The following is a 15,891-nucleotide window of genomic DNA, read 5'->3' as shown; positions in this document are numbered from 1 at the left end:
CACGAAAGTCACTACAGACTAGAAGCCTTATCTAAAATTTTCCTCTTTTTCATCACTAGACACACAGTTAATTTAAGAAAGGTGTTGGGAAACTGACAGGGACTTTTTAAGCTTTCATCTAATGTCTAAATCATCAATCTCTGCCCTAGATATTTTTGGTCAAAAGATCTGATGGCGTCCACAACTGCAGGACCTGGAGCTAATGCATATAGAGATTTTCTTTTAGGTATGTTTCACTCTAAGGAAATAAAATTGCTTCCGTCTTCTATACTTGATTCAGAGTTTAAGATCCTCAAGAGAGATTAAAGGCAAGAAGAATTACTGTGTATTCCAGAGGAGCAATTCCTAGGAATGACACCTGAGAGAAGAGAGTCTTCAGATAAACTTCTGCTAATCAACCTCCAGAACAAGTAAAAAAAAATAAAGAAAAAAAGCAAAGAAAAAAAGAGTGAGGAAGGGAGAAAGAAAACACAAAATTTAACTCAAAACTAGATCCAAAGCAGTCAGCTAAGGGGAATTGAGATGGTAGACCATGCCTACCAGTGAGATACCTGGTCAATACTTCTGCAGGTAAGAACACAGAATTAATACAATACAGAAAATTATTAGAATGTAAAGAAAGGCATATACAAATAAACGGAAGCTCAAGACATCCATGTTCAGTTTCTAGACATGTCACAAACTGTGTAATTCAAGATTCATTTCAGCTGCAAAAGCATAAGGACACTACAGGTGCCTGATGAGCTCGGTGATATCACATCTGAGCTTGAGCTGCTAATCATGAAGGGCCTGGCTGTCTCTGGTCCTCAGGAATATTGTCAGCCTTGTCTAGATCTCCTGGATTCCCTGTGGTATTTGAATCGGTACTAGACACCTACATTTAAGCAATTTACTTGATCTGTTAAACATTATGTCAGTAGGTATCCTGAGAATTAGTGCCTTTTGTACCAAATGTATGAGTTTTAAATCCCACCCTGCTGTCACTCTATGTCTCAGTTTTCCAACAGTGAAAAAGAGAGAACTAAAAAAAACCAAAACAAAACCAAAAGCAAACCACTTATGCAATACTTAGACCATTAGGCAATGCAAGCCACATAAGTTTGGAGGGGTAGAGATGAATGTCTTTTAAAAGTAGCAATGAAAGCCTAGAGAGTAATGCAAATATAAACTGTTGATAGTGAACACGCTATCTTATGCATCAGGCTTTAGAATGTCAAAAATATAATAAAATGCTTCATATTTCTCTGTTAACTTACTTTGAATGTTGGTTTCTGTCACAGTGTGTTTTATGAATCTTTTTAAGGGACATTTTTTTCATCAAACTTCAATAATAAGTGATAAAACTTCAGAATATCTTAGATGATTAGGACAACCTACAAATAGATAGTCATATACAGTCCTTAATCAGAACTAGTCTCCACTGGGAAGTGATTTGTTTGAACTGCTTTTATCTCTGTGAACCCAGAATGGAGTCTTTGATGAAGTTTCACAGTTGCAGAAAACTGCATGAGAGCTTTTAGTGACCTCACACATTTATATATTTACATCTGTTTCTCTGCAAGTCAACTTTTATTTTTCCCCTCAGCATACTAAGTGATGTAGGCCTGCAAGTCTGCCTAAAATTAAAGCTTTTCCCAGGGATATCCATTGTACCTATGCATCAAAAAGATGCATAAGTTTTTTTATTGTTTAAATCTAGTTCGTATACTGTGATTTATAATTGTTTTCTTGCATTTTGGAACTGGTTTACCTGCAAAATAGCCTTCACGTTAAGAAACTGCAGTATCATCTGCATCTTCAAATACAGAGTATCTCCACAAAGTCACTACAAATTTTTACATCTGAAGGACACTGCAGCCTATTACACAACAAATTACCAAAGTTAATGATGATTGTGTATTCATGTACATATTCAAGCACATGTGAACCACATCTTGGGAATGAATTTGTCTGGGGCCTACTAAATATTATGGAAGTGTCATTCCTGCACGACACTAGCAGTGGGTAGGAGCTGCACTTGCTATGTGCGCATACATGCCGTAAGTAGAAATAAAGTATTTAATGAATAAATGCTAATTTTTAAAATAATATGTTTCAATGCATTTTTAAAACATACACATTGATGAAGTACTGAAAAATATTTATACTGTAAAGTTATTAGGAATCCAGCTGTTTCTTCATATAAAGTCCACACACTTCAGGTAAGATAAACAAATCTTCCTAATTCCAACTACAGTCTAGTGAATAACTTTCCTAATGCCCAAGGGAGACTAAACACAAGGAGTTAATTTCCATGATCTAATGAACAATTAACCATGAAATCTTTTTATCAGAAAATTACCTTTTTATTAAAATGCTAATTTAATTAATAGAATTTTGCTGTTGAGAATAGTATGTATGGGATATATTTGTTCTCAGATGTATGTTATTCCATGGACATTAATTATAACATTGTGATATTCCCTCTTCTGTTCTGAACAGCTAGTAAGACCTGTACTACTAAATCATACTTAATAGGAGTGTGATGGTTGTTGCTTAGGCAACAGAATGGATAAATGCAGGTCAGAATGTGCTTCCAGAAAAAACAAAAGCAGGAATATAATACAGAATGAATAAAAAATACATCTTAACTGGTTTTTACTGCATTGAACTATTGGATTGCTTCAATGCAAAACAGCTAACCTATCTGAAACATTTGAGTTAATAAGATTTTAAGCTCTAGTTTAATATGTAAACCACTGTAATAAAGGTAAAGCTGTTCTGTCATATTAAGGAAGAATACAACATACTAAGTTTGGAATCATCTGAATTTTCCTCAGCATAAGAGATGCTTCTCCTCTCATTTTTCTATATACTTTCTAAGTTTAATTTTTCCTTTAATATTTTGGATAGGATGAAAAATAGCTTTTAAAACACTCATTTAAATTTTTCAAGAGAGGTTTTTCTTACATAATGCTGAGTAATATAAAAATTTATATAATATAAAAAGAAATTGGTGGTTTATTTCCAATAAAATATAAGAAATATTTGATTTCTGGTAGACAAAAGCCAAAAGATGTAAAAGTGTGATAAATAGTGAAATCAATAAATTGGAAATTATAAAACTATTGAAATTATATATTTTTTTTATTACTACACAATTTCACAGCTGTTTTATTGTTATTGGATTTATAAGTCTAATCTTCCATTCAATTCATGCTACCTCAGCTAATATCAAGAGTAATTATGTATTTTATTTGTAATATATCAAAAAAGCTTAAAATTACCAGAAAACACTGGGTAACAGTGTTAATCTTAATCTGCCTCATACACTAGAAGTTTGGTTTGTATACTGCATAGCAAAATCTTGTATGTAATTTGTATGTTTACATAAATACAGTAATAAGAGATGTAGGAAAGTCATATAAATTCCCTGAGGACATGTTTCAGGCCCTTCCAGAGCCAGGGTACAATTGAAAAGCCCTCCAGGGCAGTTATTTGACTTCTCTGGTGCTCATAATTTACCAGTGGTAAGTGTACCCCTCTGCATTTGTTATGCCACCTACAGCCTCCTGTGAACAGTTTCCTTTTGTAACCTCTTTAAGACTAAATGATCACCTACTTATGTAACGAATGCTACAACATATATAAGAATATGTTACATTTTGGGAAACTGCAGCATGAAACACTTTTATTTTCCCCCATATTGCTGGGCTGACAGCACAGATATGTTTTAAAGAATATTTAAAGGTACATATTACAATGATTTTTACTGACCTAAGCAAATGATCACATGGCAGCCATGTAAAAACAGGAGGAAACATCTAAACTATTATAATGTGAAAATGGCAGAGATGTTCCTTAATTTTTTTGGTCAGTATTCCAAAAGCATATAATGATGTTGGCAAAATAATTTAAAGAGAAAGGACACAAGTCATGTGATGATTCTATTGCTATAATATTCATGTCATTTCACTTCTGCTTCTTATATGGCAGATAAAAGTTATGAAAAGTTAGAATTGTTCCAAGATATATATGGGTACTTAAAATATATTTCAAAGACATTTTAAAATATGTTTTAATCTCTGATACTTTTTAAGTAATGGAGTGAGGACTTTTGGACGAGCCTCAAGAAGAAGGAATACTGAAGCAGGTAGAAAAGTGATTATATAACAGCTGTACAAGTAAGCTTCTGTCTTTACTGTCAATATTCATTTCAATGGAAAGTTTGTGCATGACAGGTCTGTTACTTTACACCACATGGTGATACTGTAAATCCTGACCTAACTAAAATTTCATTTTATTCAAACATTCCTGATAAATGCCGAGAGTTAAAACATGAAAATGGAACAATTAATAGGAATGCATTACTTTTTCTCTCAGGGCATAGGTTTCAACAAGTGAATCCCGTAGCCTGATTATCTGAGATGCAAAAATATTTAACCGAGACATCCAGAATTACTTGCAGAGAGTGCACATTTCATTAAATAATTTTCTGTTATTAAAATACCTCTCAAGGCAAAAATGGCATTGCATGTTCTTTAATTATCATTACAAGTTAATGTTGAAATAAAAGTAAGAATGTGATGTACTGCAGAAAGGGGTGTTTGCAGCTTTTTCATACTAGGAAAATCCTGCAATGGATTAAAAGAACTGTGCATTTTTCTTCTTTAATCGGAGGATCGATGAGGGAGAGAAAGAACATTAATACTCAGTTTTTATTTTACCAAATTTCAGGCTAAACTCTTTTGTAATGTGTACAGTCTGGAAGTTTATAAAAAGGCAGCTTATATATTAATTCAGCTACACATAGAAAAGTGAAACACTAAACAGATCTTAGTGCAATGCAGAATAGCTCTAAGGTTCTTATGAGCACATAAGAGACAGACAAAAAAGGCAGCTACAGTGTATATACACAGCTATGCACGGAAGATTTCTTACCATGAATTGCACATTGTCAAATCCATTAGCCAGCAAGTGGTTTTCATACTGAGGTAGCCCAATATTTTCCAACCATTGTCCCACTGTCTGGACAGGGCATCGGGGTCCTGTAGGAGGGTGAAGAGGGAGGCGTTTAAGCAACGAATAACCATCCACTGGATAATAGCGGTAGTCCTGGGCTGAGAGGTGGCATTGCCACATCGTGTTCCTGGAAAAGTTGGTATCAAACGAGCCCGCCAGCTTGACAGATTAATGTTTTCAGCAAACAGAAAAGTCAGAAGTAAAACATAGTTTTCAGGGCAGTATATAACGTAAGATCTGATCGCAGCTCTACATTTCTTGGTTATTAATCTTTACTACAGACCAGTACGTCATACAGTAGGGGGAAAAAAAAAAAAAAGCATATCAAGCTGTCAGCTAAGCTGTTCTCCGTTATATGTGATTGTTGGAATACTCCACAATGAGCAATGCACTGCCAGCAGCAAGAATTCTTTTTATCAAGTACTCCTACACTCATCAGTATGCAGCTCCATGCTTCTTGCTCCCCCTCGCTCGCTCCCCTTCATTACCCAGCCTAGGCTACACCTCGCATTTTCAATAATAGCCATCAGATAAGGCAGATTTTTTTTTTTGTCTGCAAGCTGTAAGCCTGCTGCTGCTGCTTCCTCCTACACACCCATCCAAGCGTCAATCTTGAATGATGAGAGCAGTCAAAACAAATGCAGAAAATAGCAAGATTCAAAAGCAACCCAGAGCACTTAAATCTGAATAGAATCTTCATACCAGTTACGCTTTACATATCTATTTGTTGTAGATTTTTACATTTCACAAGACATTAAGAGATGCAATACTTAAAGCATAGCCCATGGCATGGTTTACTATGCCTTCCCCTTTCCCCCTCTAATGTAAGATAAGTAGTGGTCTGCATCTCTGCTTATATAATAGCAAAACCCTTTAATGAATCAATAATTAATATATTTCACAGTTTCTCTCGTATAGTACAGAAAAAGACATAAAAGGCACAACAATTTTAGTCAAAGTAATTAGATTATCTGCATGATTTCTCCAACTGTAAAATATTATAAGACACAAGAAAACCTTCATGCCAACATATAATAATTCAAACTGAAAAGGTCACCATTTCAAATGAATAATTAAAATAATAAAATGGTAAGTTTATACCCTTTCTTACAAAAATGTGAATGATAGCAAGTAGACATACAAGATTTGCATGATTTCTAGAGAAGATTTAAATTTTATGAACTATAACTGGAAAAAAAAAAGGTTATGAATTTTGAATGAGCGGAAAATTCATTTTCTGCATAAGAAACTAAATACCTCATGGTGTATTTTCTATCTGCATTACATCTTTATGACAGTTTCTCTTGAGATGGAAATGTTTTATTCCTTTGTTCTGAAAGGAATGTTTACTAAACTTTAGTTTTTCATAACCATATGAAAGAACTTAGCAAAAAAAGGCAGGAAATAGGTATATTCAGGGTCCAATTCTAGAAGGAATCCTATCAGTGGTGCTTCATTTATCGAGCACATTAATTACTTTTTTGTGTTTCTTATCCATTGTGAATCTTGAGCAATGACCATCTCTAAGGAGGAATTTAATTCCAGCACGAGGAAATTATAGGTTTTTGTCAAGGGGATAATATGGGACTGATGGTACCATGGCAGATAATTGTTTCATAGCAATCTAAACCTACAGTGTGACCAACACGTTATGATACAATGTCTCTTCCAGTGCCACACAGAAGGTCCCTGATCAGTCACGGAACAGATTCTAAATAAATGGAATTAACAATATTTTAAGAGTTTAATCTCCAATCTGACTAGTCCTTGGACTAAAACTGGATGACATCTCACTTGGAGACAGCTGCCTGGATTTGTGAAACATCTCATTCAAACTGAAGTCCATAATAATTATGAAGAATAATTTTAGTTGAGCACAGAAGATCTTTCACGAAGTTGGAAGGTTGCCTAAGATCATTTATAGGATCTTCTGTTATTCCATTCCAGGTATTCTTACTGACTTGATAAATTTACTACAGAAAGTTTGAAAGGTTCATGACATTTTTAAAAAGAATACTGAACACTCACCAGGCACTGGTAAACCTGCAGTTGCTGAAGAAACTTTGGGAATTCTAACTGCTAAATGTACTTCAAATAAATGAAAGGATCATTAATTTCTTCTCAGTGAAAGTAGGTATGACAAACTGATAGGAAATCTAGATCTCATGGAGATAGAAATGCATTTGTTCACACGTCTGCAAATTATCCCTATTTTTAAAAGTTTTCTCTACTATGAATCTATATATTTGTATATAGACAGATCATAATCCCTTCAGGACTGTGCCCAGGCATGAAGAAGGGTAGGCTATGCTGAGTTGAAATACAGGGGACTTTCCCATAGTAGGCAAGTTCAAAAGGCTAGGCAAGATCTTCAGAGGACAAATTGAGAACAAAGTTATTTTAAACAAGGTGAGGGTTCTATCCTTTCTGAATTTTTCTTGACTGAGAATTAATAAAGTTCTTTGAAAAGGATTCCTGATTCTGTCTTCCCCTTTTCCCTGTAAACATAAAAATTGATATCAGAAAGAGATCTAGTGAAGCATAATCCCTTTGAATGGATTATTCATGACTGGCTCCTGTATTTCCTATAAATGCAGAGACACAAATGTCTCTGCATTGTGTTCTGCAATGCCAAAAATTTGCTGCCCACAAAAAGGCGCACACAATAATCAATATACTAGTTTCATGGTCAAACTGCTTCTCCCTTACCTTACTATAAACAGCATGGAAGCTATGCTGCCAGTGATGAGTGCTTGGCTCAATGCCTAGCAACAGTGTAGGCAAAATTCAGTTGCTGAGTGGCTCCCCAGACACATTTCCTCATGTAGCTGTTGGTACTGTGTCTAACTGTCTCCATGGCTCCAGCCCTGGATGATTACAGCACTGCTGGTCCCACCGTGCACTCTCCTCCAACTCTGTCCTTTGCCATGTAACTACACATCTGAATGCATCAACGCAACATAAGGCTGCTCATCAAGGGGAAAGAAAGTGAGGAGAAACAGTCAGCTTGCTGCCTAGTCCTCACCCCTGGCTATTGTCTCATTGCTGAAGTATCCTGTTACCTAAAAGGCTTTTCTTCCCTCCTGCTCCCGCCAAACGTCAAAAGGCGAAGGCAGGCACAAAATAGAGCCAGGGCTGTTAGGATTAGGGAACTTGCAGCTCTTTAAGACCTCCAGATCAGGTGTTCAGGTGTTTTACCTCAGGGAGGTTCTTGGGCAGTTTTTCTGAGCCAGTGCAATGGGAACCTGGAGCAGATGCTCCTGCTTTGAGACTAAAAGGCTGTCTCTTGATTTTTTAGCCTATGAATCAGTGCCAGCCCCACCAGTGGGCTGCTGCAGGCAGTGCCTACACTTTGCCTGTGCCTGAAGCTGGTGCTGACATTGAAAACACCAAGCAGACGGTGAGATGGTCTCACCTCAACATATTTACACACTAACATGCTTTCCTGTGATTTCAAAGGACATAAATTCCATGATAATCCTTCTGTGAGACCACAATCAAAAAATATGTACCCAGTCCTACAGGGGAGAACTGACACTTAAGTCTCTTACAGAGATAGCAGTACTGAGCTCTTTCTTCTCCAAGGCAACAGAAGAAGCACACTGAAGTGATGTCTGCAAGAAAGATGCCATCTGGTATGCTATACGATAATTTCTACAAGACATCTTGTTCCCAATGGGATTCAGAATATGTTTATTGTGGAGTTTGGAATTGACTGAATCTGTGATATCAGAGGGCACATGATTTCAAACATGCTTTAAGGCAGATTTGCTCCAAATGCTAAGTAATTTAAGGGCCTCTCAATTTTATTTTTTCTGCTGTTAACAACATTAATTTTTCTTGATTTTTCTTTTTTTTTTTGACTAAGGAGAAGAAACTGCAGTGATTACTTGTAGAGGAGATGTTCCCCCAGTCATTATGAACAGATTATTATAAACAATTCTTTTTTGATACAGGAATACCTCTTGAAATTGCTAAACACTTCTGGTATTAAGGAATCAAAAAGTGGAGGATTTTAGTAGCAACAAGTAGTGACCAAAAATTTTCTGAGTAGAGAATATGAAAGAATGAATCATTTAGGTAAGATGGCAGGTAAGTTTAGTAAAGCTGAAGAAGTAATTGATGCTAGAGTAGGTAATGAAAATTTTTTTTTTTTTGTTATTAAAGCTTCCAGCCTTATATAAAGCTAAATGGGATATAATTTTTCTCCTTATATTTATGATTTCAGGCAGATAGAAAAGTTACCTGTCTACATTGTGACAGAACTTGTGTGACAGTGTTGGGTGGCAGCATAGCAGGGTGTTCTAGCTAATAAACTAACCAAATGCATGTATTCTGGAGTGGAGATAAGGATAGCTAGGAACAGGATGTTGTATGAGAAAAAATATGCCAAACATCCAGCAGACCACTATAATTAAAGTTTATTATGGGAGAAGTATACTAGGTTCCAAGAAAGGTGTGCAGGATTCTGGTTTATCTTACTCATTTCAGTTATATTATAAGGCAACTCTGAAGGCTTAGAGATTTTAAATTATCTTTTTTATAAAAAACTCTGAAAAAAAATGGATGCCTTGCATAAAATGCATAACTTCTGTCAGCAGCCTAGCTCATTGGATGATGGTACTGTGGATGATAATATTTGGTGATGCTGAATATTTCTCTGAGAGTGCTTTTTGAGACATTTTTCATGGCATATACAGAAACAAAACAAAATCAACAGGGACAGCTTGAATTTAAGTAACACTATCTAGTATAGTATCTATGATCTAAAGGTTACATTCCATTGCTTATGTGTGGCTCAGAACTCCCAAAAATAGCTCAGATCACAGCTAATCAAGCTAATGGAAAAACCCTCAGTGACTAGGAAAAATCATCCTCACAGTTATTTTCTGATTTTTATACCAATATTGATTATAACTCTACATTACCACTGGGTAAGTGCTGTATCTTTAATAACTATAACCTCAAGGTCAACAAGGAAAATTCATTTTACTTGACAGATGATTTGTCAGTGCTGACCTGTACATTGTGAACCATGCTGGCCCTTCTACAAGTTTGCATTTCTGACTGTTGATGTATTATTTACCCAGAAAGAGCTCAGTCAAAGCTCTCCACTATATCATGAAACATACATTTATCACAGACACTTCAAAGTTAGAATATTTTTCATGTTCAGTTGATTGCTTTGACAACTTTAATTTAGCCTCCTTCAGAACGCATGCTGTTCAGTCAATGAGGAGCAGATCTTACTGAAAAATTAAAATACCTGTTTTCTAGAGCACAGCCACTGGACTAGGACTCATTTCTATTCAAGAATGTCATTACCATAATGCAGAGAAATATCTATCTATCTATCTATCTATCTATCTATCTATCTATCTATCTATCTATCATCTAGCTAGCTAGCTAGCTATTGTATTTGGTAACATTTATTACTATGCAGCAAGACTGCTTGAGACACAGTTAGTCTTTACAGATTTTGATTTTCTATTTTAAATTAATAGATTTGGGGGATATTTTTTTTTTAAAGACATTGGGATAATCAAATATATACATTATATAGCATTGCAACACACACAACTTCAATCAGATGTCTATCCTTGGCTTACAGAACAGAAATACAAGATGCAGCCTACTGAATCACAAGGAATTAGTTAAGAACAGATGGATGCTTTACTGCAAGACCACAGGATCAGCTGCATTGGATCAGAGTACAGCTTTATCTAGCTCATCTAGATTCATCATTCATCAGCTTCAACCACAGTGGCTACTGTTAGATGACTAAAAAATTGCATAACAATAAGATGGACATCCAGTGATCCTTTCCTAGCATTTTCCCCGGTTTTCAGCAAATTGCAGCTAAATGCCTCCCTGAAAGGGAAAGCGTCTTTATGCTTAATTGTCCTTTATGTATTTTTCTGACAGTCTGGTGATTGATGAAATACAACCTAAGAAAGAGTCATCCTTATTCTGAGTTCAATGGAAGTTAATAACATTTTCTGAAAAAAAGGAGTTACTCTCTCAGAGCAATTTCTGTCCTTGTCTTGGGAAGTTTTACGGGATAATAGTAACACTACACTCACCACCTATGAGTAATCATTTTCACTGCTTTCGTCTAGTAAGGCAAAAAAACCTTGAAAATTTACATGACACCATGGCCAATCAAAATATTTTACTTAATTCAGTAAAGATTTTAGATTACTGTTAAAAGCTAGTACACTGAGTGCATATATATAAAAAATGTATACTACATAGTCTTGCTAAAAATACTAAGGAAGCTCAACCCTTTATCATATAATTTCTGGTGCCATAAACCAAAATTTATGTAATTTAAAATTTGAGCAAATCTTTTTACAGCCCTGTGCTAAGCAACACTGGACTAGCAAACAAGCAGAACTAGGTAACACAGAACTGGGTAACACAGAACTATTTGAAGAAAGTGCTCAAAAAAAGGTATCTGCACAGAGATATCTCAAGCTGTTAAAGATATGATAAATACATACACAAATAAATACAGCTGTTAAAGAAATGATTTCATAGATTTCACTCTTGATTTCATAGATTTGGTAACTGCTGCAAGGTCCTGTGAAGAGCTGTGAAAATGAGAAGCATACACTGTCACATATTTTTGAAATTCTGAATCATGAAATTGTAAATGATGGAAGATTAAAGATTTATCCTGTGGTTATTTTATAAATCAGGTTCAACCTACAAGAGTGTGGCACTTTTTTTTTTTCCTGTTAGCTTTTGCCTAGCTGGATTCAGAGGCTCCCTTGCCCCCAGTACATCAGATTTCAGAGTGAACAACTCCTTTGAGCAGCTGATCAGGTGAATTCCCTTCTCTCCTTTCTATCCTTTCTAACTTCATTTTACAATTCATTTTCTATGCTCCCTGTTTATCTCACTACTTTTTATTTTCCTTTTAAATTATGGTCATTTGCTTTTTGGTCATCCCTCACCTCCAGCTACTACAATTTTTTTTGTTTTGTTTCACATCAGTCTCTTTTCTAATCCTTTTCTCCTATTTCCCCTTTCAAATATTTTTAGAACAGGTTAAAAAAATGTTCATTTAAAAATGAAATAACTTGCCTGAGATTAAAATACCCCAAGATTTCTTTAGAGTTAAGGCTAGGTTGCATTTGGTATTTCAGGTAACATTAAGTTAACTTCAGTGGTCAGTGGAGTGTATCACCAGCACCTGGCTCTGCCCACTGGGTGCAGACATCTCCTTGCTTTTTAGGGAGCAACAATCTATCTCTGCTTCCTGACAAAAAGTCAGGTTCTCAACAGGAACTTGCCTTATTACACACAAACTCTATAACCACCTTCTGTAATATTTATCCCCTGCTAACACAGGCTCTGCAGCACCACAAGAAAACTGCAGCATCTTTCAATGAATAATAAAGACGTTACTTGAGTGGGTGGCATGCTGGCACAGCTCTGGCAACTCACTGGACTGTTTGCATATGGATGAGCTTATATAAACCCAGTTCATCCTGTCTGTGAGCTCCCTCATGCCAATGGTTCTATTCTCAATCTCCCACCTCTGGAGCCTAGGGTCTTGTTTCAAGAATATGTGCTGATGCTTACAGCACTGTAAATGCCTCTCGTGGCATTGTACTCAGTCCTGCATGGCTTTTTGTTTTAGAAATTGGAATGATACAAATGCAACTCTTCAGATAAGTTTCATAAAACATACTCCAGGAATCATTCCATACCTAGTTCATTTGTCAAGGCTAAAGGATCTCACCTTGAGCTCAAGTGGTCCTGCAGATACAGGTTACCTGAAAATGCACTCATCAGACTAGTTCCACCAATATTTTGTAATGATTATTGCAGGTTAAAGATTATTTCCTATACTACAAAGCAGATCAAACCTTGAGGTGGCTAAATAAGCAAACCCAACACCTGCATGTAGTCTCACATTCTGGTTTAGAGCTGTTTTGCCACATTTCTTGTTACTCACTTCAAAATTTTCATGTACCCAGATTTTTGTCTTGCATAAATTTGAGAAGAATGGCTGGGCTCTATATAAATGCCATATTGATATGCAAATAGGGGGATTTGTGTACTGACAAGATAATATATTCTTTAGAATTATGCTCTATGAAACGCTTCAAATAGCCTAGCAGAAAACAAAAGTAGCACAAAGTAACTGAGATAGGCCATCATACTCTGTAAATAGAAAAACAAACAGCAGAGTTTTTAAGAAATATTTATCTAAACTTATGCATGAAGTGCAAGTATTGTCAATGAATAATAAATACACTTTTAGAAATAGCTTCCAGAACAATTCACCACTTTAGACTAAATGCTATTTTTAGCTTTTAATGGAAAGTCATATTATCAATCAATAATTTAACCTCAGCCATTCTCAGAATTGTAATAGTGCAATAACCTAAAATAACAGCAATGGATAAAAGCAGAAAAACAGTTTTGTAAAATTCCTGGTGTCATGAGTTATGTTGTAGGGGTACTAAGCAGTATATCTCAAATAATTTTCAAAGAATGTGATGGCATTGCAAAGCAGTTCCTTCCTTAATAAAAGGAACTGAAAAAAGAAAATACTGATCCTAGCATTACAATCGTGAACTCAGGTTAACAGTCTGGGTTACAAAGGAAATGAATTCACTTTCATAAGTTCAATATTCTGAATTACTTCATTTTCTGTAGGTGGAATGAAAACTAGAAACAATTTGGTGTGCTGTAAATTCTATAACAAGCCAAAGATTTTTCAACTAGCGTGTGATGTTCTTGTGATTACTCAAAATGTGATTACTAGAAATATGAATCCAAAGATTCATATCTATTTAAATCCAAGGACTACTAGAAGGAGACATGAGTGAATCAGCTGAACTTTCAAGAAACCATTATTAATACAGTTTTAGTAGACTTACATCTCTATTTTTTTATGAAAGATTAACTTCATCATAGTGTCACTTGCCACAACATCTGCAACCCTATCAGATTTTTGAGAGTGACACTCCTATCACTTCATACATAACACCACCAGAGATACTGAACAAAGTTTTAGAGATTTGCCATTAGCAATCATATATGAAAACAACAAACTGATTACTAAAGCCAGATCTGTAAAACCTATTTTAGAAGTTAGGAATATTCTGTTGCCTTTAAAGTATTTTCTGGCCACAGGCTGTGAAAGCCTCATTTTTAATCAGATATTTTTAATTCCATTGATGTACTGATTCCTATTCTGCATACATTTTTTCAACCTGGTATTGAATTTGATTCTGCTTTAGAAATAAATGCTGTTTAATTTAGTCAAATAAATGAAATAAAATATCAATATACACCTGAGTAAGAGGCTACATAGTTGCAAGGTTCAGATTGCAAGGAAAAAGCTGAACCTAAACATGTGATTTATAAAACTTTCAAGTGATCTGATTATTCGTCTCACGTCATTTATCATGTCTTGAAGAAAATATTTCTTAAACTCTGGAATTACAGTAGGATGATTATTAGAGCATTATAGAATGAGGGCATCATTGGCTTGCTACTTTTTAGGCACACCAGCAAGCACTCTGGCATTAACTTCACAAAAGCCAGCCAAACTGTTTTGTGGAAACTCTCCCCATACTGTTGTGGTTCGGTAGAGAAACAGGCAAAACCTCAGTCTTACTAGAAATAACTTTGAAAATATTTTAATCCTTTTTTTCTTTCAGGTTCTGAAATCTGCATTCTTTTGTTGATCATTTTATCTAGGCTTTATCTACAAGATCAGATATGTATTTAACCCCATAGTGGACAGATAGATAGATTCTATATAGCTCAGTGACTTCAGGGACTGGTCTGACAGAGGAGAGAATGCACCAGGAAGAGCAGAGTGCAGCATTAACATCATCCTCAGAAATATTTTTAAATGCACAGGATTTAAGAGTCAGCCATTTATTACCAATAGAACCAAGGAGGTAATGTGAGCAGTATTATTTTTAAACAGCTTTCACAACCAATTATTTTGAGATCTAGCATGATTTGGTTTTACCAGTGTAATTTTGTAAGGTTAGGCCATAGACAGGTATATCCAAACTTTTAAAGTGAGAATAACTTTTATTCACTTACTTTTGGTTTTCTGTATAGTAACATATACAGTTTTCCTAAGCACTGTCCCCAAGCATGCTTAAACATCATACTACTGGACTCTCTATTTTACTATTATTTGTCAGTATTTCTGAGCTTCATGCCCTTGGAAGTCACTGAAAATCTGTTTTTCTGAGCTTTGAATTCTGACTATTCATACCATTCTGCACTCTGTCTCAAAATATATATATATATATAATATATATATTTATATATATTAGCAAAATATATTAGCAGTGAATATAATATAGCTCTATATCATGACATATTAACATATATATCTTCTTTATAACTCAATATCTCTCACTTCTAAAAGAAAATTATATAATGTGAGAGTATTTTAAAAATACTGAAAGCTTTCATAACAGTGGTAAGTATACTATTTGAATTTCCATAGATTTGAGTAGCATTCAAACTGTACATAAATTGTTCATGTCTGTGGTCACAAAGACTTCTTTTGTAACCATATTTAACAATAGAATGGATGGATCAGCTCTTAGTTTAAGAACAAAATGAAAAATGGTAGGGATTCAGTATGCATTACTCCTCTTCCTGAAAATGAGTATTTCTAGAGAATAAAAAAACATTTAGATCTGAGAAAATTTTCCAAAGAATACATTGTTTGTATCCCATGAGGGGGAAAAAAGTTTGGTTGCTCAGAAATAACAGTACAGCAGACCAGACTGCTTATTTTATACTTATTTTTTTTAAATGAGAAAATATCAGTATTGAAATAGGGCCTTAATTTCCTACACTGTTTCAACAGCACCTTACATCTGGTGTGGGGAAATA

The 15,891-nt window shown here is 35.0% G+C and overlaps 1 protein-coding gene across 7 annotated transcripts in view; it reads right to left on the bottom strand.

Annotated features, from left to right (window-relative positions):
* Positions 1-15,891, bottom strand: part of ANKS1B (ankyrin repeat and sterile alpha motif domain containing 1B) — a 412,251-nt gene that overhangs the window by 185,894 nt on the left and 210,466 nt on the right. For all 7 annotated transcript variants that reach the window (XM_086885843.1, XM_086885840.1, XM_086885842.1 and 4 more), the window contains exon 15: positions 4,921-5,027. In XM_086885843.1, the coding sequence (XP_086741969.1) occupies positions 4,921-5,027 (107 nt within the window). The remainder of the gene's footprint in view (positions 1-4,920; positions 5,028-15,891) is intronic.

The sequence above is a fragment of the Cyanistes caeruleus genome, chromosome 4, assembly GCF_971803275.1.
Source record: "Cyanistes caeruleus chromosome 4, bCyaCae1.hap1.1, whole genome shotgun sequence".
Classification (NCBI taxonomy): Eukaryota; Metazoa; Chordata; class Aves; order Passeriformes; family Paridae; genus Cyanistes; species Cyanistes caeruleus.
This window is presented reverse-complemented; position numbering and strand designations above follow the sequence as displayed.